The 24,038-nt window shown below is 39.1% G+C and overlaps 1 protein-coding gene and 1 pseudogene across 1 annotated transcript; both read left to right on the top strand.

Moving 5' to 3' along the window:
* The first annotated feature begins 468 nt into the window (after positions 1–468).
* LOC148026257 (uncharacterized) lies at positions 469–10,685 on the top strand. Its single transcript, XM_087692233.1, has 15 exons — positions 469–635; positions 7,423–7,532; positions 7,718–7,789; positions 7,974–8,066; positions 8,209–8,301; positions 8,390–8,754; positions 8,844–8,921; positions 9,008–9,100; positions 9,198–9,260; positions 9,347–9,409; positions 9,494–9,640; positions 9,706–9,762; positions 9,863–9,940; positions 10,022–10,081; positions 10,377–10,685. The coding sequence occupies exons 2-13, from the start codon at positions 7,430–7,432 to the stop codon at positions 9,890–9,892; spliced, it is 1,257 nt and encodes a 418-aa protein (XP_087548359.1). The 5' UTR covers positions 469–635; positions 7,423–7,429; the 3' UTR covers positions 9,893–9,940; positions 10,022–10,081; positions 10,377–10,685.
* Positions 10,686–11,646: 961 nt separating this feature from the next.
* On the top strand, positions 11,647–15,765 carry LOC148026258 (elongation factor 1-alpha pseudogene; annotated as a pseudogene).
* Positions 15,766–24,038: the final 8,273 nt, after the last annotated feature.

The raw sequence follows: 24,038 nt of genomic DNA on the forward strand, positions 1-24,038 counted from the left end.
ATAAGGTCTTAAGTTATTATCTACATAGTCAAAAAACATGGTAAATTGCAAAGCACTCAAGATATAAAAAACTCCATAAATTAGAAGTTAGCTTAATACTCTTTTACTGATAGTCATTAAGTTGAATGTTTTTGCATCTGCTTTGTAAAGTTGTTTTTATGGGCTAACTTGGAGGTTACCTAAGTGCCCTTTTAGTCCTCTCCATTAGAGTAAGGGGGCCCAAGTTTGATTCTAGTTCCACCGATCAAAATACATCACCGAGAGAAAAAGTGGATGTGTGTGAAATAGGAACAAAGTTTGATTCTAGTTCCACTATTGTTACCTACCCTCTAATTAATTCCCTACCTAACCTCTAAATAATTCCCGCCAACGGATCGATGCCCTTAGTGTAGAGGAGGGAAACAGCTTGTCCGCCATTGCCGCGCCCGCCAGCTGTTGCTGCCCGATCGGGGTGAACCGTGGAGGCAATCGAACCGGGGAGTTGCTGCTGCCTGATCGGCGATCAAACTGTGGAGCCAATCGATCCTTCTTGGGTCTCGGGAACCACTGCATCGCCAAGCTAAGCGCTACAGCTGCCACCTCCACCCGGAAGCGAACGCTGACGCCGTCGGCACTGTCCTGCCCTGCTCCACTAGGTATCACTAATACGCTCTCTGATACGTGTGTAAAAAGCGACAATGTAATCTCTGATACACGACTCCTCTGATACGTTCTCTCTGACCCGGAAGCGAACACTAGTCCTTATGCAGCTACAACTAGTGTTTGCAAGTGCTATCGACGTGTCGAGATGCAGGGGGATGTAAATTGTAATGGATGATCGGTTGAATAGCTCATAGGAATTATGCAATAAGCTGATCAGACATCGACCGCTGGTTTTTTGCTCCAGACAAATTGCCATATTTGCCAAGGAGCCAGTTGCTTACTTCGATCACAGGGCCAGAAAGATTCATTCATTCCTATTCATGTTATCCCGTTTGATGGTGGTATATTTATGTGCGTTGCAACCAAAAATGCAGTGCAAGTGCTGGATGTAGTGGTAGCATATTATTTGCAAATGCACCAAGGTTTGGAATGGATGATTAGCGACACACACCCCTCCCACACCCCCCCGGGGCTTGGGCAGGCTCGTGATGCGGTTATGGTCCAGGAACATGAAGAAGAGGCTGGTGAGGTTGGAGGCGAAGGCGTCGGGTACCTGGCCCGAGAGGCGGTTGTAGGCGACCCCCCTTCCCCAGGCTTGCGTAGGCCCGTGATGCGGTTATGGTCCAGGAATAGGAAGAAGAGGCTGGTGAGGTTGGAGGTGAAGGCGTCGGGTACCTAGCCCGAGAGGCGGTTGTAGGCGAGGTCGGCATTGACGAGGTTGGAGAGCTAGCCGAAGGAGGCAGGGATGGGACCCCCCATGGAGTTGCTAAAGGTGTGGATGTGCTGCAGGCTGGCCATCCCGCCTATCGAGGGAGGCAGAGCGCCCGTCAGCTCGTTGTAGGAGACGTCCAGCTCCTGCAAGGCGACCAGGTTCTCAAAGGACGCTGGGATGGCCCCCGTGAGGCCGCCGTCCCTGCCGTCAATGAGCATGTTGCTCAGGTCCAGGCTCACGAGCCCGGTCAGCTTCCCCAACGAGGAAGGGATCAGACTGTGGAAGCAGTTCTGGCTCAGGCTCAGAGTGCAGAGGGCCGATATACACCCACCAACACACGCATATATTATATATATATAGACGCACACATATCGCACCCCTGTAGGGAATTGAAGTTGTTCGTTCATGTATCAGCACACGAGAGTGAGACTACAGGAGTCGTATCAGAGAGAACGTGTGTAAAAATATGTCTTAAGAGTAGCTTGAGCTGACGATTAGGTGCCCCATTCCAGTTTTGCTTGAGAGAAAGGGCATCATATAGACAAGCAAATGGGATTGCTGATTCTAGATTACTTGAGGGGCTCTGTGGGGCGGAGTGGTTTTTCCTTCTCTATGCATCATACATCAAAAGGTTTTGACATTCCTATGTGGGAAAAGGGGTTCCTAAGAGCCACCACATACCTAGCTAGTTGCGGTCCCATTACCCCCAACCGCAACTAGCCAGGTATGCAATCCCTCCCTTGTAGAAGCTTGACATGATGCTGTAGCTTAGAATGTGGCAATTATAATGAGGATCCGTTTTGAGCTTGTGATAATATTGTGTTTTGAGCTTGTTTGGGTTAGTTGTGATGGGCTACTGTGATGTGTTTTGAGCTTGTTTGGGTTAGTTGTGATGGGCTACTGTGATGTGTTTTGAGCTTGTTTGGGTTAGTTTTGATAGGCTATTCATTGTTGTAACAATGTGGGCAGCAAGCCTTTTTACTAAGAATGTTTATGCCTATTGTATCCACTAGTCTTTCTGGTATACTACATGTATACCATGATGTATACTACATGTATACCATGCTTGGGAAAGGATAATTGCTGTGATGGGCCTTATTTATAGCCCTAGGGACACGACCTTCCTATCCTAGCAGGGTTTTGTAATCTCTGACTTTGCTTGTTTTGAGGAGATGTCCAACCATGCTTGGGAAATGATAACTATTGTGATGGGCCTTGTTAGCCCTAGGGACACGATCTTCCTATCCAAGCTGGGTTTTGTTATCTCTTGTTTGCTTTTTATCCTATGTTTTCTCGAGCATAAGTTTATTATAGTAAGCTCCAAGTATCACTTGTTCGAGGAGATGTTTAACCATACTAGGGAAATAATAAGTGATGTGATGGGTCTTTTTGGCCCAGCCCGGCCCAATGTTCCTTTCCAAGCAGGGTTTCGTAATCTCTCTCTCTATAGCCTACTTATGTTTGTAGACTCAGAGTCAACTTGAATTCCCCTTCAATTCACATGAACCAAGTGACACCTTTGCACCACTTCATAACGTACATCTAGCTATACTTTACTGGAAGATCTAGTTTATGTATGTGCCCATAATAAATATAGAACTTTGAGATAACAATATTAAGTGAACATAGTTTTCTTTCACCCTATGAATATGCTTGTAAACCATATAGCACTATCGTATCCCTGCTCTACCCTTAGAAATAATAGACACATGTTTTTGCTAAACTAAGTCTTATGCATCTTTGGAAGATTTTGATACGAAGGTATTCTATAATTAAATCTCCTTGCACTTTCTACTCTTTGCATCTTTCTAATTAAATCTCCTTGACTATGCTTATGGTTCTTGAATATAATTTATTTCCACCATAGATAAAAGTCTACTTCCCATTGAGTAATGCTTTTTTTTTCCTGTTTGATGTATAACCCTTGATATGTAACTTTAATATATTGATTGATTATTTTTTATTTATGTCTATGTTTCAGGAAGCCATAATGAATAATTTAAGGAGATGTCAGTGCAATTATAAGTGTAGGCATTCAACCCTTGGCTATCAGAATGTTACTAGACAAACTTACTACGCACATAGTCGCAAGGATATGAATGGGATAATACATTCATCAGTTCTGGCTCAACAAGAAGGTCAAAATTCTACTAACAATGATGTTTCTATCAGTGAAGATAACCCTCCTATGGATCAACCATCATCTCACTCTTTGCCTAGGCGTTTGTGGTGTACATGCAGAACATATTGTGGAGGTGGACGTATGGTTCCTCACTCAACATATGCAAGACACATGAAAATTGAGGAAAGATTTAAGAGTCTCACTACTAATCTTGGTTTACATGACTCTCAAGGACTACCACAAGATGACATTCTACTAGAGCATAATGACATGGGAGATGAGGTCCATAATGACCCATTAGATGAGATTGGCAATTTAGACGAAAGGGAGGATAATGAGGTGGAACCACAACATGAAGCGTTCGAGATGGATGATGTTGAACCATCTTTATTTGACAAAATCGTTCAAAGAATAATTCAATTGCAAGCACTTTGGGATGAGCATCAAGCTTTAATTGAGTTTCAAGATAAAATGCTTAAAATTCTTTTTGGTGATATGGTCAGTTCTGATCCCCCCCAAGCACATATGGACAATATATATATGCCAAGCTTGGCCAAACTACTAGTGCAAATGCCTAACACATGGGATGGAGACTTGAATGGTATAAATATTCCTACTTGTTGGGAGAAACTTGGTATCATGTTCACATGGCTAGGTATAGTTAACTCCCAACGTTACAGGGTATGCCAAGGAAGTGAGAGCTCTATTCATGCACCATTGCTTTATCAGCCAAGCAAGGAGGATAACTACATTAGAGACACAATTGAATGCTTGTGTAACACCAGAAAAGGAGGATGGAAGAAGTTAAAGCGTAATTGTTCACAATGTTGTGAAAAGTGTTCCAAGTGTTCTCTACCGAGAAAAGATATGCTCTCTTTTGACTATGTCTCCATTAGAGAACAATTGTGTCTACTAACTAGAAGTAGAACTCTATGCCATGAATTGTTGGAAATGTGGAGAGATAAAAACAAATGGTTAATACAGGAGAATACACTTTGTGATTCTACAATAAATGAGTTTTGGGATGGTACAAAATGCAAAAGTGTAAATGATTTTTGGAATCCTGAATCATACTTTGAGCTTCCATTGATATGTAATAACATGCATTGCAAACAAGTCTATACAGCTTGGCCTTCTGCCCAAAGGTCACCATTGCTTGATCATTCATGGGATGATATTGAGAGTGCCTACAAGTTTATCTGCAAATCAGTGTGAACTCACATACATGGGTACAAAAGGATTTGTAAGGTACACTTTATTATCATGCTCGTCTTTTTAATTAATATAAATGAAATTTGATACATGTTACTAAAATGTGGTGTGTTTTGTGATAAATAGGGTGATCCATGCAATTTCGCCTTGTTATTACATTGGGATGGATTCCAAGCCTCAAAGACAACCCAGAAGAATTGTGGAGTTGTTGAAATCAAAATTATCAATGTTGGAAAGAGCTCCCTTATTGGAGTTATACTGGTTTTATTTATTCCATTCAGTTGCAAAAAAGTTATTGGAAGCTCTAGTAAACTCTTTCACATATTCATGTAGCCATTGATAGATGAATTAGAAAGTCTATTTGTTGATGGATTTGAAGTAGACTTCAATTATCCAGTTACACAGATTGTTAAGCATGAAAATTCTCTTAGTCGAAGATTCATTGCACGTGCTATGCTAATGATGGTAACTGGAGACCATCCAGCTGCAAGATTGGATCTTTCAAAGATGGTGGTCAATCGTTTTGTCGTAGAGACAAAGCAATAGCCACTTTGGAGGGTGAGGGCTCAGGACGTTACTTGTATGGTCAAAATAGATTCCAGTTGAGATATAGACCAATTAAAAGATCAACCAATGAAATGCTTAGTTCTTTGACTATGGCAGAGCGAGCCCTCACCCAAGCAGAAAGAGAAGAGATTTTGAAAGATGCGGGACTTTCTAGTACATCATGCTTGTGGAGACTATATGAACTCTATGGCTTTGATTTATCCCTGGACCTTGTATATGATTGCATGCATATTTTGGCCCTAAATTTGTTCTCAAAATATATATGTGCTCTAGTAAGGACTGTGGATAACAGGATGAAAGTAAAAATTGATGAGACAACACATCATGTCACTAAAGTAACACCATACTCTATTCGTTATGGTCCCTGGCCAAGATATCCTAGTAAGTATTGTGAGAGCTAGAAGGCTGAGGAAAATCAAAAGTGGATTCAATGGTGTTTGCCTTATGTACTATGTGAGATTAAAGGTATTCCGAAGGTATTATATGACCTAGGATTGATTTTGATAGACATTGCTCATGCTTTTTACAACTACACTCGCGACAATGGTTGGTCTAGAGAAAATATAGACACTTTGAGAGAATTGCTTGGTTCATGGAGAGTAAGCTCTGAGAAGCTCTTAGGATCAAACTTAGCTCCTTTGGAACATGTTGCAGGTATAAATATTTTTTATTTTCTTAGTTTTTTCATTTATATAGCAATTATATTTCACTTTAATCGTATATATTTTCTTGCCTTACTACATGTAAGTTTTGGAGAATTCTTGGATGACATTATTCGACATGGTAGTCATGATGCTTTCTGGTGTTATATTTATGAGCGTATGGTCTCAGTATATGTCAATATCAAAACAAATAACAAAGATAATGAGATTTCTTATGCAAACTACCAAAGACGAAGATTCTTTACATGGATATTTATGCATATTACAAAAGACCAACGTGACAAACTTATGCCGTATCAAAGGATGACAAGAGAACCCCACAAAGCTTTACTACCACCTGATGGATACTTAGTGGATTCTAATAGGTACGATGAATGTCCAGAATGGCATGCATCAGGTCTCATGCATGTATCATGTGTGGAGAAAGCAAAAGAAATATGGAGTTTTTTAGAAAAGGCTAATGATTGTGCATGCAAAAGAGTAGCTCTAACAAAGGGAATAACCATAGGAGCAAAGAAGTTAAGACGCAGAGATGCAACTAATGAAGAAAAGAGATATGTTCATCATAGCTTCAACATAGAGGTGGAAACAGTGACAGAATATAAAAAGGTTTTTCTAAAGGGAGAAGTTTATAAAGTGGGAGATAAAGTGGTGGTAAGATGCGATGAAGACTCTAGAGTGGACATAGATGTTGGCCATTGGAAAGCATGCATATCATCATTTTTTTCGTTTGAATGCAATGGTGAAGTGAAACTATTTTTTGGAGCTTATTACTACAGACAATGTATTGTGGTTGAAAGTGGCCATGAAAGTCTAGTTGTGGATACCACTACAGGTATGAGTGTCTTGCAAAATGGTTTTGTTCCATTTTCATGGGATTGTATTAGACCAATACAATCATTGTTACACAAATTTATTCCACTTCAACATGGAAACAATATCATCGCATATGAGACAAAAGATTTGAGACCAAGGTCACGTTTGATTAAGATAGGTTGCATCGGTTGCATTCCTCCTTGGCCAGAGGAAAATGATGTTGTCTATATGAAGTCTCATCTAGATGCTTTATGTGAGCCAAATGACCTCAAATGTGCGGTTATAAGAGCAGTATACTATGAAATGAAGCAAGTAAAAGTGGGATGGCTAACTAATGTACACTTGCAAGAAAATATTTGGAAAGTGAGAATAGAGGATCAAGATTGGAAGGATTGGTGGCTATGTGTATCCACGAAAAAGTAATGGCAAGTACTCAAAACAAAAGCAATTGCAATTGACAACAAAAGAAAGATTGTACCTACTATGTGGCATTCGCATGAGCATGAGGCAACAATGTTATGACAGTATGTTTATTGAAGTCTTTTGTTTTGTATTGCTTAATGTAATTTACATTTTCAAACATTATGATGGTATGTTTATTGAAGTCTTTTGTTTTGTATTGCTTAATGTGATATACATTTTCAAACATACATTGCAAATACTTTCTTATTGTTACCATGCCTATGTAGGTTTGCCATGTTGACTTCTAATCTAGAGATGATGGCTCTTTTGAAAAAAATGATGAGTGAGGATCCCAAACTAGTTGGGCTTGTGGATTCAGTTGTGGAAGAAGTGAAAGGTAACTAACTCTAATAACTAAATTTATACCTAATTTTATTACTATTTTATGTGTTCTAATCTAAGTGCTAAGGAATTAAGTGATTTAGTTTGATATAGTACATCTTTTTAAAAAATATAAGTCTCTTATGTTTCTAAACTTTGGTTTATTATGTGTACATAAAGGTAACAAAATCACAAATGCAGGTACAAGAGATAATGGAACAATGAAAGCTAAGGAGGTCATTGGCCCTAATGTCTCTTCAAATCACGATACAGGTATATGTCTTTATTTCTACTAAACTTTGAAAATTTAAATTTGTACATATATTACATCTTGCTTTATTAGGTGATTCATTTTGAGATTAACTAGCTTTAATTAGTCTCTTTGCCAAATTTAAAATGTTCATAGTTATTCATATCTTTAAACTTTGAGTAATTGTGTGTATATATATAAACATAGATAAAAGAACAACAAAAGGTGGGAAAAGAGGTAATGTAAGAAAGGGAGATAAGGAGGTTACTTGCGATAATGTTTCTTCAATTCAAGATGCAGGTACCAACTTTAAGGATCAAAAACTTGTACAAATTTGGTGACCCAAATTGATACACAATATCTAATTACTTTCTTTTGTGTTATTGAAAATTTTCATAACCTTGTATTATCGTGAGCTTTGGTTAACTCTATGTATATATAGGTAAACAAGTTACTAAAGATGACACAAGAGACAATGTAAGAAAGGAAGACATTGAGATTGCTTGCCTTAACACTTCTTCAAGCCAAGAATCAGGTATTATCAGCTTTCTTATGTTGATAATGAGTCATTTTTTGAAATGGTTATACTAACTAATGATATTTGATCACTTGAGTATCAATAGGAGTGATACTCATACCATCATATGATGATATCTATCGGCCACCCATGTTGAAATTTAGAGAAGAGGGTAGACTTTATGGAAAAAAGCTATTGGCTGAATACTTTAAAAGTCAACACACTGTCATGCTCGAAATTTATCATCGAGTACGTAGGTGGTTTGAATCCTTAAACCCAAATGATCTACGTTATAAAAATGCGGATAAAAAGTATATCATGAAAATTATATCAGAGAATCACCATGAGATTTTACCATTGAAGTTTACTGGATGTGAGTACATATGGAGAGAGAATGACATATATGACTGGTGGAGGGGTACAAAGCAAGATGAAAGAAAGTATTTGAAGAAAAAAGATTTTTTAAAGAAGGTAAGTTGATTGTTACTTTTTTTAATTGGCTTTCCTAATATTTGAGACGTAGATTCTTAGTTATTGAACTATTAATCTTATGACATTAGAGAGAATTATCCACATCTCTTGGAGTGGATGATATAGATAAGCTTCAAAATGTATCAAATGACATAACATCATCAATGGTAAGATGATTTATAAGTTTGATATCATAAGTGTAGTATTGGCTCTTTTTCTCCCATACTCATTTAGGGGTGTCTATTGATGGCAGAGTGAACCATATGTTGCTACTATTGATTCTAATCAACTTGATGTATACATTCCTAGCATGGATGATATTGCGAATGAACAAGGTTTGAAAAAGGTATCTTATAATCTTATATGTTTATCATTTTTGTACTTGATTCCATATATTTTGGAGACATTTGATGTATACACATGATCTTATTTTGTTGATGTAGCCTCTTGAAGAAAGTAGCTCCTTTGAAGGACAACAATACAAGCAAACAAATTTATCATTGCAGGTAATGCTTTTGAGCTCATATCTAATAACTTTCTTTGAGAATGTCTCTTATACAGATACTTATACATTAACTTTCATTTCCCATAGATGAATATGTTTGTGGAGGAAGAAAAGAGCTTTGAAGAATTTCAATGTTATACATCTGATGAGGTTCTTTGCTTATATTAAATTTAAGATTAACCATATGATTCATGTTCTTAACAGTATCTTATCCTTTACATGCTTAAAATGTAGGATGTTGAAAATGAAGATGAGATACTTGATATGGAAAATTGTGCCAGCTTTTCAAAGTTATTGTCACATGGTTTAGACAAAATAATGTACTCAACTAAACGCTTAGAAACTCTGGAACAAAGTATCCATAGTTCAAGCAATGATAAGGTATGTAACTTTTTTTTCTATATAAATGTTTTTAATGTGATTACTAATTTTAGTTTTGAATGTAGGCTAATCCAAATGATGACATTAGTGAAACATCTCAAAAAATTCAAAGAAAGAGAAAGGTATTTGATATATGTTTTTGAGAGAACAATAGCGTCATAGTTTAGTGAATAACTAAAGATATGATTTATTAAATAACTATTTATTTTACGTATTGACTAGCCAAGTGAGAAGATGAAGGATATTTTATAACAAAGGAGCATGAAACGAGGTACCAGTATCAACGAAAAAGAACCAAAGGTGCTAGATATAAATGTTTATATTTTTGTTTATGTCATACATGAAAAGCATAATCTAATCTTTTTATTTTATTTGAATTAGGAATTTAAAGATCTCCCAAACCAAGGCATTGAGATTAACATTTCAAATGATACTCAAAGGGTAACTTTATTGTTAATTTATATTTTAATTAGATATATATAATTGTAGTCATGTAGTTGAATTTGTAGCTTTGAGATTAACATTTCAAATGATGCTTAAAGGGTAGCTTTATAGTTTATATATATATATATATATATATATATATATATATATATATATATATATATATATATATATATATATATATAATAGTAATGTCATTAAATTTATGGCTTTTCATATTATAATTCGTGTCATTTAATTATCTATACATAGTATAATAAGTTACTTATTCTCCTTTTGTTATTCAATGCAGGTTAATATGACAAAAGAGAACATGGAAACCATACTTTTGAAGTATCTTGGTGTGCCTACAATTCATGATATGTACTTTTCTTTAGAGAGTACATACATGAATCTCAAAAAGATTGAAGTTAGCTTTCGAGTCTTGATTAAGGATACAAAGAAGCCAACAAGTGATGATATGATTAAGGAGATTGTTTATTAGCTACTAGGAAATGGCAAAGTTGTATTAAACAAAAATAGCAATGTGCTTAGTCTAGATGATATGGAAGTTTTAGCATAACTTCTACTTTGAGTTAAGAATTTATTGCTTTTCAACATATTGGGGATTTGAGGGATTACTCAAACATTTATTACTTTGGAACATATTGGAGATTTAAGGGATAAAACATTCAAGACACACATGTTGCTTAATTAGTTTTTAGTTCTATGCTCCTTTAAAAGTATTTTTATTTTTCTTTTGGTTGCTAGAAGTAGATGTTGATGTCTTAATTTGTTTAATCTATTTTGATCATTAGATGTATGTTATTGATCCTTACTTAGAAATGATGACATTCTCTATATAAATTTCTAGTTAAAAATTTATTGTGTAATTTCTTGTTTGATATTAGAATGTCTAAGAGTAAGGGAAAAGTAGATAATTTGATAAGGAAAAAAGAGAATTCCCATAGAATTCCGTAGTTGAAAGTACATATAAGTAGGGAATGCAAAAAATAGGAAAAATGAGAGATTTTCTAGTGAGAGTACCTAGGGAATCACATCTAGAATTTTTTTCTTATATATGGAATATTTTTTATATAGGAATTATTCCCTACATAGAAAATTCTGTATTTTCCTATGTATGAAATATTTCCTACATAGGAATTTTCTATGTAGGAATTTCCTATGTAGGAAATATTTCCTACATAGAAAAGGTCTTATGTGATTCCCTACTTATTCTCACTAGGAAATGTCCAATTTTCCCTAGTTTTTACTTTCCCCACTTATATGTATTTTCAACTAGGGAATTCCATGGGGAATTCTCTTTTTTTCCTATATGGGGATCGATTGAAAGTTCCTTGTGTTACCATCGAGTATATGCTAATCGAATACAACACAAAGGCCATTTCACATATACACCAAGTAGGTACTACAAAGCCATCAAAATTCAGTAGATACATCTCTATAAAAATGCAAGCATATCATTCCACCCTCCAAAAAATTCATCTATGTATGCATCTCTGCAAAAAAGCAATACACCTTATTGTATCTTTTGAAGTACATCCTTGTACACAATGTTCGTAATGACATTCACAGTGCTTCCATCCTTATCCAATAAGACCCTCACACCGCATGAGGATTTCACCCTTGAAAATGCAACATACAATTGTCCATGTGTAAATATTGGTGTCTTTAAGTAAAGAACAGTAATAGACAATGTCTGGCCTTGCAACTTATTGATCGTCATAGCAAACACCAGTCGAATAGGAAATTGTCTCCACCTCATAACAAATGGAAATTGCAAGGTGCTAGGAATAAAAGTGATCCTAGGAATAAAAACTTGTTCCCCCACATTTGTCCCTATTATTATCTCATCATCTATCACCTTTTTATTGAATGCCTTGCATATCAACCGTGTACCATTACACAAACCTATTGCTGGATTTAAGTTCCTAAATAGAATAATAGGTGCATTTATCTCCCGGGGGGTCCACTAGGGTTTACCATATGGTATCATCTGAGTGTAAGGGAGGGGGGTTATTTAAGGGAAGGAAGGCACATTTTATAAGGTAAGGTTCCATAAATAGGGGATAAATAAAGGGTATTTTCATATATTTCTTGCATGCAGGTGACGTCTCCTTATTACTACTAGTGAGTCCCCCATGATTCATCTTTAGTAGCAATAGATGGGGAGGAAATCCACCTCCAAGATCTAGTGTATTTAAATACTCTACAGAGTATAAAAATGAGCTATCACCCATCTCTACAATTGAATCCACACTATAGTAATGTATAACTTCTCCTGGCATCGATTGCAATGCATAATGATTCAAAGAAGCCACCTCTGTATTCCGTGTTGCAAGTATAGCACACTCATTGAAATATGCTTCAAAGTCTCTCACCGTGGACACTTCATTGTACACACTATTAACCAAGGTTTCAATAGAGCACCCTTTCAATACCATGCTAGATGGAATATGTAACTTATTACAATTCTCCGTAATATCCACTCCATCCCCTATCCCTCGAATCCAACCAACAAATCCATTATCCATTATACCACCAACAGTTGACATCCTCATATTCCCAGACAACCCTAGCACCTTAACATATTGCCATAAATGAGAGTAACATAGTGCCGCATTAACAATATCTTCATAGGATTCCTTCATCACGACGAGTAGGATTTGCCTAAAATACCCCCCAAGCAAAGTAACATTTCCACCAAATGGTTTATCACATCTCATAATATCTCTTAAAGTTCTATCAACAACTTCAAATGCAAACATGTGGATCATCATGGGAGACTTATCCCACAAAATAAGGCTTGACTATCTAAACAGTTGAGCAAGATCGCTCTGAATAGGAATATTACAGGTGGATCAATTACATAGATCCAATGGAATTTTAAACGTCGAGTGAGCAGTATGACCGCCTTGTAGAAGCAAAGCAGTTATGCTAGATGATGCCATTGCTAATGCTATATGACGATCACTACACAACCTAGCAAGCAAACACTTGTAAAGAAATGTCTTTCCAGACCCACAGGGACCATAAAAAAAAAAAAACCCAGAGTTTCCACCAATGACACCTATAACTGCATTATATGCAACTCTTTGTCCATCATCATTCAACATTGCCTCCATACAAACACAAACTCTACGTTGCTCTACTATATCATGTGCATATTCATCTTCTAAAAGAGGGTTAGCACACAACTGAGAAACTGTTTGATGAGGTTCTAGCAATCCATCAAAGTTAGACAATCTTCACCCATGCTGTCGTAAAAGATCCGGAAGATGCAATAAATCCCTCTTTGATGCCTTTTGTTGTAGAACTGCAGAAGATATATGCACATGCTCTAGCTGTAACTTATACAAAATATCCTCCACCATTGGTGACATAAACCTATCCCAAAGCTCAGTAGGCTACGCAGGCTCACAAAAGATGAAAATTATAGCAAACAAAGCACGCAACTGGGCCATCGATTATCAATAGTATTACCCTTTATTGTGACTGTCTTTCCATCATCTCGTCTTCTATAAATAGGATAGCCAGTGTTATCAACCGTTATTACACTCACAAAACTCCAAGGGAATTTTTTAGTGCATCGACCATTGCGCATGCAAGGGCTCTTGGGATTCATTGCACTGCAAGGACCATGGACATTGCATTTTGAGATAGTTTCAAACAAAGTTGAAAACTTTTCTTTATCAGGAAACTCAACACAAATAAATCTATGATAATGGCATGCTTTAGAGGGTTTAAAAGGGTGCTCCAAAAATAACAAAGTATGAGAATGCGGTAGCCTCCACTTTTGAAACTCAGTTACAGTAACATAGCCTACAACATTTCCAAACAGATTCCTTTTCAAAAATATATGTATCATATCAGCATGTTTTTTATGGAATACTCGAGCAATCAAATTAGGACAATCATAAGCAGTCTATCCAGGCAACAAAGCATTAGTTATCTCTAACCACTTTGGATTACATGTCATCGTTGTAAACAAATCAGGTTTTCCCTTACTCCCCACTATAGCCATGGTGTTTGAAAGCAGAGTTACGGCATTGGAATGTGTGCACAAGAGGGAGAAAGAGGCTCAAAGTACAAGAACAAATTCTTGTTTAATAAGTTGCTCAAGGTACAACTTGGGTACACTCTATCTCACACTTGATAGTGACCCATAGGCTGTTTATATAGCCTCTGCCAAGCTAGGGTTAGGGTTTCCCCTGCCCCCAAGGCTATTCACACCCATCTGTCCTCATACTCTATTGCTTATAGTGGGTTCCTATGCCTATCTTCTAACACCCCTCCTCAATGCCAGGGTGGCATTGGATTACAAGGCATGTAAGATGTCCCCCCCCTTCTTGGGACCCCTTTATAAATCAGGCTTACAAGAGTGTTTTAGGTAGATGATTTAAAGAGTCAAAACAATCGATCTTCAGATGGATTGGAGGCATAGTTGGCCACCAATTCTTTGGGTATATAAGGAGTGTTGGGGCATTTACTAGTGATATGCCCTACCTTCTTGCATTTGTTACATTTCATTTTCTCAGGATACTTCTTCCAACAGTTGTTTATAAGATGTCCTTTTTTCTTACAGAAAGAATATCTAGTGAGAGCTCTATGTACCAATACTTGATCACGGGAAGTTGAAGATCCCTGATTGTTACTGATTTCTTTGTGGTTCCTCTTTTCTTCATCCAAACAAGATTGAATGTTACTTGCCAATGTAGGATTTGGAATGTTGGTGAGAGTGGATAAGGAGTAGAAAACACCTGTTTTACACCTTTTAGGAGAATAGCAATAGCATCTTCTTCATGTATTGGAGCTTCTATAGAGGCAAGCTGTGCCATAAGTCCCTTCATGTGAGAGATGAATTTTCCAAAATCTTCTCTTGATCTATATTCCAAGCTAAAGAATTCAATTTTAAGGAAGATTTTAGTATTTTTACCAATAGCCCCATAGAGATTTTCAAGCTCATTCCATTTTTCTTTAGCAATGTTTAGTTGATCAACATGATGAATTAGGAACTCATCTAAGTGTAGCATTATGATTTCTTGGGCACGTTGTCATCCTCTATATCAACCAGATTTTCCGAGTTTACAACTCTAGTGCCTTGAATGAGAGGCCCATACCCTCTCTCCATCATTTTGTACTTTATAAGTACCTGCCATGGGTGGAAATCTTTGCCATCAAACATTCGAATTTGAGGATGTGTCGACTCTGGGAAGTCCATGACTATAGGTCATCTAATCTACAAGCTGGGTGGTATTGACAAGCGTGTGATTGAAAGGTTCAAGAAAGAAGCAGCTGTAATGAACAAGAGGTCATTCAAGTATGCTTGGGTGCTAGACAAGCTGAAGGCTGAACATGAGTGTGGAATTGCCATCGATATTGCTCTCTGGAAGTTCAAAACCACAAAGTACTATTGTATTGTTATCGATGCCCTTGGTCACTGTGACTTTATCAAGAACATGATTACTAGAACTTCTCAGGCAGACTGTGCAGTCCTTATCATCGACTCAACTACTAGCGGTTTTGAAGCTGGTATTTCCAAGGATGGACAAACTCATGAGCATGCCCTCCTTGCATTCACACTGGGTGTGAATCAAATGATCTGCTATTGTAACAAGATGGATGCTACAACTCCAAAATAATCTAAAGCTCTGATACCATGTTTGAAAGCAGAGTTGTAGCATTGAAATGTGTGCACAAGAGGGAGAAAGAGGCTGAAAGTACAAGAACAAAATCTTGTTTAATAAGTTGCTCAAGGTACAACTTGGGTACACTCTATCTCACACTTGATAGTGACCCATAGGCTGTTTATATAGCCTGTGTCAAGCTAGGGTTAGGGTTTTCCCTGCCCCTAAGGCTATTCACACCCATCTGCCCTCATATTCCCTTGCTTATAGTGGGTTCCTATGCCTATCTTCTAACACATGGCATCCTGATACAACTAATACATGTGTCTTGTCCCACCAATAAAAGAAGATGGCAAAACAACCCTTTTACTAATAGAGGCACCAATAATTCCCATTGGCCCATCATCCATCACTCCCATCATATCTTCTAAGCCCTTATAAACTTCCGAGCATAAAACTAATTGATTTTGACGACACCAAGCCAACCTACATTTCTCTATACTACAATAAGCATCAACAATAAATTGTTGCAACAATAGACCACCCCGCAACATGCACTCCTCAGTGTCCTCACGCACTTGTAGTCGAAATGCATAAAATTGCATTTGAGTAACACAGTCCTTATTAGACAATCCATGTATATTGATTGGAACATTAACACCACTACAAGGTACCTTTACATGCCAACCATCATCACCCATAGGAAAAATAAGAACGTATAGCATTGGCATATATACCCTATGCAAGTTTGAAATAGCAATACATCGTCCATCTTGACTATAAACATGTATGTCTCGACGATCAAGAGTATTCTCATCGCCTTGTCCTGGCATGATAGCCGCAACCTCAGTTGCCACTGGAGCTGAGTATTGTCTATTAGCATGTTGAGCCCCAAAAATAGTCATTTGCAAATCATGCAAGGGATTGTTTTGCAATTGTATACCCACGGATCTAAAAGCTTATGCATATGCATTGTGTTGATGCATCATAGATTGAAGCTCCCCAAGCAAATTTGGCAATAAATTAGGCATAACATCCAACCAATTAGATAACTCATGCTCAGTATAATAAACATAAAGCTGTGTAAATCTTGGCCTTTCCTATCGTTGTACATTAGGAATCAAAGGGCCTATACGATGATAAATGGAGCCATACACTCTAAAGGTATAAGAATTTCCCACAAAAGATAAAATCTCATTAACATTGGCACAAAGTGACACAAATGCAAGAGCACTACTATATGCTCGTATATTATTTTTAAATACTCTACTTTGAGGATGCATACCATGCAACAAATCATGTAATAGGTGTGGTGGATATTGCAACTATGGCAACATTACTTTTCCATTTTCACAACAATGTTTACCAAACAAAACTAACCCCTGCACTTGAGCCTCACATCTCCATAATTTAGCTGAACATCACTCACACTTCTCAAAAAGACTTTCCTATGGAATTCACAATCGGGTCTTGAAATAGCAATATTGTAGTTGCAGGATGAATATCCATTATAGGAAAAGCATGTAAAATGGAGCAAAAACCACCATTTTGAGGACTAAAGATTGGAGCATTATTGATATGTGACTCATTAATCACAGGATTTCCTAGGTTTTGGTGATTTTCAACATCACAATTATAATCATTAGTAAATTGCTGCTCAATCAAACTGTGAAGTCCCTCACGAATCAAGCTACCATGATTTAGAGCCCCGCCTTGCAAAATGTTCTGACACTCAACTATAGTAAAACACATCTCTTTGTACCCCCTCCGGTCATGTTTTGCCATTTGAGACATCAACTATAGTAGAACACATAATCCCTGCTAGTTCTCTTATGTGAAAATCCCATATTGTCTGGATTCTCACAAAGCCTGCACATCAAGAGAAATCATGCATTCTTTCAAGAAGAGACGCACTACAAGATATAGGCCTTATACCGACGTTTAAAGCAACGAAAATGCAAATAACAAAATTTACCCCCGTCGTCGCAAAAAGCGTCGTTATTGGAGACGTCATAGAACAATCGGTATTACTGTCACTATCAGCGTCGGTATTGGCGTTGGTATCATCGTCGTTGATACCGACACCAATATCGACGCTGATAGCGACGGTTTGCGATGTATATAACAATGCCAATAATGACGCGAGCAATAAAATTTGAGATGTTAATAGCGACGGTAACAGGGAAAAAAAATTCTGCTACATATAGCACTGTGTGCTTTATGAAAACCATGTATACTGAAATCATAAAACTGATACATGAAATAAATACATGATCGTATAATAAGCGATTGGTACAATCATGACACGATATCACTAATACATAGAAAATGTCTACATAGATCAGGAAACTAAAAAATAAAGGTGTGTAAGCTACAGGGATCCAAGGGCGAGCTACAAATCCTCGTCCCCCGAAAGCTCATCCTGCCACAAAGGAGCATCGAACGGACTCTACAGAAAAAGAAATAACACATCAGTCCACCATACAATAATGCATTCAAATATCTCATGGTACCTACGGACAAGAAAGATGAGTGACTTACAGGGCCGCCGCGTTTATACAATCAGTTGATCAATGCAGTGACACCGTGTCTCTCTGCATATCGAGTCTCAAGTCCAGTCGGATTGTGATTTGTAATGGAGTGCTGCAAAGAAAACAAAATGCTAACTATTAGAAACATGATTGTCAGTACAAAGAATATTTCAAAAAAATAAACAAGCAAAACAAAAGAAAAACTTACAAAGTCCTCCAAATATGTCATGTGGCTGCCACTCCCAAGATGATGGACCACTTCGGCCTCGAGTCACAGCCTCGAGTCGTGCCCTCGCCACCTCACGCTGCTGACTCCAACGTCCTAGAGAATCTGTAGCCTCCTCCCTCAGTCGGCGCGAGTCGTCTGTATCTAACCACTCGGGCTTTGCATCCCCACTCTTGATTGCCTTGCATGCGTCGGATCGTCTATGTGACATATATGTACGCATGCAATCCATCATCCAACCCGTAGAGAATCTATCTACTGAGGCTGGCACCGGAAACTCCTCGTGCAAGGATGCTACTATGTAGTCCTTTCTCCCCTCTAGTATGTTCTTCCAATGATCCAAGACGTTGTGCCGAAAAACTTGTTGGCACAACTCTCTCATACGAGTCATCACCCTCCTTCCCTCATCATTCATGATGATTGGTCCTAACCTACTATCAACTAGATATCCATAACCCCCTGGAGTCTGCCTAAGATGAGTCCTCTCCCATCTGCGTCCACGCTCCTGGGCATATCCAGGAGATCCATGTGCATCCGGTATACCGACGGGGGTAATATCTCTCAAAGCGGCACCCATAGGAGTGCCACTTGTTGATGGCTGAGCAAGAGCCGGAGTAACTGGAGTAGATGTCCCCACACGTGTGACAAATCCGTGAGGTGACACAGCTCCAGCTGAACGATGAGACAGAGACACCACGTCTGTGTCTCCACAACATCCATCTGAGCCTGAGGCATGCTCCCTGGAAGGGCCACGAGAGTGAGGAGTCGCACCTATATCCTGTGTCGACCGCGGGCTCATTGCCTCTGTATCTCTGCAGCATCCCCTTGATCCCGATATACTCCTTCCCTCTAGCCCCAGTCGTGAGCATCGACCTCATCTGCTCGAAGGCAAAGATCCAATCACTTTGAAGAAGATCTAGCAGAGCGCCCTGACGAGGACCGAGACAGCTCTTCGTCTGCCATCTCTCTGAATCTTGCGATCTGGTCTGGAGACATGCGTGCGAAGATGTCTTACAACTCCTCATTGCTCATCTCTCGACTCATCCTGAAAATGTCACCTACATAGACAAAGAATGATGTTAGAATAATCAATTTAAATCATACAAAGCACAGTAATATAAATTATTAAAAAAAAAAACTCACTTAAAATGCATATCTTATGTACCCTTATAAGTGATTGGTCAACGAATTGAGTAAGTGGATGCTCCAAGTATGAAGTATCCTATGGTTCCATGTTAATCTTCTGACACAACTCCGCATAAACTAGAAGGTCGATAGACATGTCACCACAAAAGAATGAGTCCACCTCATTCTTAAAGAATTCTTGGACTCCTTTATTTCCATCATTGTTAGCTGATGCTGGCTCCAAGCTTTCAACGACCTCTCGCACTTCGGGGAGTTGAAGGTATAACATACCACCATCGATGTTGTCGAGGGTTTGGATAGAAGATTACATGTTCACAAACACGTATAAGAGAGTTCAAACCATTGTGACATACACCATGTCATAATACAATTGGCAAGCAAATGAGTCCATGTACCTATTCACAATGGGTCGGCAACACAAAGGTGTCGCACAAATCCGTCCAAATTTTTTCGAAATCTATTTCGAGAAATCCAAATGAACCTCATCGAACTGTTGCTCCAGCTCCTCCAAGTACCACTTTGAACCACTACACATCGAATAGTATCATGGAGAAGCTACGGTAATCCACCTAACAATACTTTGCAAGTTTCCAAAATACTCCATCTCATCCGCAACCGTGTTTGGATCCATTTCTCATCACCGGCTCTCTTGCTCGAACCTTGCCATGATACCACATTCCATTGTGGAGCACTTTTTGTTAATACGCTCCATGCAAAAATGTCGTCCGTGCGACCACGTTGCACTATATATTTTGTACTGTACATTGAAACACTCAAATTAGATGTCACATATAAAATTTAGATAAGATAGATTCTAAACCCCTCATCACCTTTGGACTACATCCCCTCGAGGATTCCCACTCCTCCATTGAGACCTCTGTCCCTTTGCGAGACGCTACGGTCAAAGCTCCATGCAACCATCACGTTGACATAAACCGCGGCATCTCCTCTATGCCTTCGGGATATCGAATCGGTCTCGATGATGCGTACTACATCGGAATTGAACTCGCGCTTGCTCTTGATCTTGCCTAGCGATCTGGTACTTGGCGAGCCACGTCTCCATAGAGGCATAGTGCAGCATACAAAAGCGATTCACCTTCTCTTCCATTGAGGCATCCATTCTTTTTTCTACCCCATTTTCAACCACCACATCTCCAGTCAGTCTATCATCGTCCTTCAGCAACCATAGCATTTCATTGTGTGGTTCCACCGTTGGTAGCCATTGTGAAATATGCACTAGTACCTCAAACACCAACTAACCTTTGGCCATGCTACCTTCTGGCCGAGCTCATTGTCGCACAAAGCCTTTCGGGTTTTTCATGAAGCACTCCAAGAAGAACATCCATCGCGTATGGATAGGTGCAACAATCTCCACTTCATCCACAAAATGCAGCCTTTCAGGATTTTCATGAAGCGCTCCAAGAAGAACATCCATCGCGTATGGACAGGTGCAGCAATCTCCACTTCATCCACAAAATGCACAAGAAGGTGGATTTGTATCGTGAGCATGCTGGTGGGCACGTATTTCTCAAAGAGACAGACCGTCTCCACTACTCCCCGCCTTGCGAATTCAATAGAGGATGTCTTAATCTCCTTCTGTGAGATCCATTGCACTAAAGTCATCAACCTGTAAATGGCCCCGCGTATTTCTAGAGTAAGACATCATGCGATCGCAATCGGTAGTACAAATTGCCACAAATGAGAAATCATTATGAATAATGGCTACATTCCAAATAGCAAAATGCCCACGCTAATTACAATCCATTCGTAGTACAAACCTGACATATCTTATGCCAGTCATGGGATTTTAGCCCTGATAATTGGTCGTCTTTAGAAAATGTGGACCTGAGAGAACGCATCATACCTGTCGAAGTGCGGATAGACTTGATTACTTGCTTCACAATGCGCTCTTCTTTAGTGGACAAAACCTAAGGAGTGCGAGGAAGCTGCACGCGACCATCAACACTCGACTGCGGCCAAAGCACCTCCATCTTACCTACCTCCTTCAAATCCATTCGTGCCCCTATAGTGTCTCTCTTTCCTATGATGTGGTCCTATAACAAGCTGCCCACATTCTTGAAAATATGCATGGGATCCAACAAGTGGTTGACCTGTAAGTGGGTCCAATATGGCAACTCATAGAAAACTGAGAATCGTTGCATTCCATTTGGATGTGATTCTGCGTGGACCATTTTCAACTTGTACCAGCTTGTGGCATTCATACGTATTGGAGGTCATCCAAGGAAACCTTCCATGAGTTCATGATCCTCCAACAAGAAAGCAGCGTGCCCTTGATATACCATCTTCTTCATGGTTCATGACTTTTGGGAGTCTAACTGTGGCCCGCACAATGGATATGCATGATAACCTGAGGTAACCAGACCTGTTTCAACACCACGACCTAGTGAATACTTGCTTGAACAAGATAAAATATAGATATTACCAGTGAGAATGGAGGCCTGCTCACCTGAGCACTCTCCCAATCCTAGAAAGTCATGCATCGTCCACATGAGAATGGCTCGAATATTGGCTGACCAACCGACCATCGCGCCTGCTCATATCTTGCACGATGACCCCCTCCTCCCACAAAATCTTAAGCTCATCGACTAATGGACAAAGATACATGTTGTCATAGAGTTCATGCAAGAGTTGCAGAACACGGGGTTTAAGATATAGCAAGGAAAGAGGCTAACAAGAAGAACTCAAATTTTTGATGCCAAAGATCGCTATATTGCTTGTCAAGTAAATTACATGAGGTCCATGTTCAAAAAAATCTGTAGTATCTCATAACCAGCTTTGCATTTAGGTGTTCAAGAACAGTTTTGCCATTGGCACATAGGCTTGATGAGTTCAGCTGGGTAGCAATCCCTGTGATCAATTCTCAGAAATCCATACAGTGCCAATACAATGAAGTTCTGTGAGCAACTGGTATAACATACAAAAATTGCATTCACTGCAAAACTATGGTATCAAAGAACAACTAGTACAACTGAGCCATCGGTCATACTTCAATTTGGTCATTAATTGCTTCAATTTTCCCTCTAGTGCATGAACCAGAGTACACCCAATCAATCTTCAAACTGATACATTCTCTTGCAAGAACATAGTTATTTGAAAAATGTAGCTTTGCATCAACAAGTTTCAGTTTAGAAACTTCAAAACTGTATTTAGCAGCAAACCTGACTGACTCTTCTGTATATAATGCCTCAAAAGTATTGGAGAAAGCAGAGAAAACAACAACAAATGTAGGTGGTTGTGGACCCCAAGAACATTGAGATGAAGGGCACTGGAGAGCTGATGAATAAAGCATCGAGTCCACCCACCAATGAACCCACTGATGCCTCTCCTAATAGCGGTGAAACCCCAGACACATCCGTGTGTTCTGAGAAACCAAAGCAACCGTTGCCATCAACAGTTGCTTGCAACACTCTATCCACTGACAATAGAACTCACATTGATCAATCAAGAGTGGATACAACGCTATCACAACACGGTGACAAATCTATACTAGTCACATCCGAGAAGAACCATGACGAAATAACAACAAAACCTCAGGAGAAACGTGAGAACCCCAAGAGCACAAGGAATCCTAGTGACCAATCTTGCTCATCTAGGCCTGAGCCCCCCAGCCATGCTAAAGCCTAAGAAAACTCTTAGAACTTTGCATGAGATAGCAACCGAGCAAGCCCTCGTTGAACATAGAAATGTCGCAGAATGCTTAACTGGGTTGGAGGCTAAGCTCAAAGTGGTCGCACGTGTCTACGTCCTTGCGGATGTGGGCACGATCCCTAAGGAGTAGCTTGGAGAGTACTTGACCTTTCCTCTATCATGGGAAGAACAAAGAACATCTTAACGGGCACTACGATAGGCTCCTGCATGAACAGATGTGACTCATCCCTAACGAGGAGGCTAATGAACTACGCTTAACCGTCGCGTTCAATGAAGTGCTCTGTCGACCGAATCTCGTAGACATAGAGCTACTAAAGCGACTATCAGCAGGCCAGAGTCAATTTGAGCGGCGTTGGTGCGAAAGCCGCGTCGTAATGGCCGAACTAGGGGCTCAGATCATGACGGTCTCAGAAGAGCGATTGGCCAAATGGCGGTCTCAAAGAGACCCAACCTATGTGGCACCAACTTCCCTTCGAGTGCTCACTGACATTCGGGGTGCGGACTTGGCTGGGACTAGGCTACATGGCCCTTTGATTGATAAGGTTCTCACCGAAGAGGAGTTACATATTGCCAGTAGACTCGGTCAAGGTTCCATGCTACTCGACATGGCAAAATATCTACCAGTATTAAGTCAGCTGCCACGAATACTAGATGTGTGTGCCATGCTCCGGTACAACCCTGAGTTCTACACTTGGTTCTTATCCTCGTGATGTGATATTGATTCATAGATATGTATATAAATAAACACTGATTTT

Source organism: Lygodium microphyllum, chromosome 14, assembly GCF_053477565.2.
Source record: "Lygodium microphyllum isolate KBCC chromosome 14, Lygodium_microphyllum_v1.1.10, whole genome shotgun sequence".
In the NCBI taxonomy this organism is placed as follows: Eukaryota; Viridiplantae; Streptophyta; class Polypodiopsida; order Schizaeales; family Lygodiaceae; genus Lygodium; species Lygodium microphyllum.

Excerpts from the sequence above, each read along its gene's own strand:
- LOC148026257 (XM_087692233.1), top strand. The coding sequence starts at position 7,430 with ATGTTGACTTCTAATCTAGAGATGATGGCTCTTTTGAAAAAAATGATG. Across the intron at positions 7,533-7,717 it reads AGTTGTGGAAGAAGTGAAAG|GTACAAGAGATAATGGAACA; the intron begins GTAACTAACTCT and ends TCACAAATGCAG. Across the intron at positions 8,755-8,843 it reads AAAAAGATTTTTTAAAGAAG|AGAGAATTATCCACATCTCT; the intron begins GTAAGTTGATTG and ends TTATGACATTAG.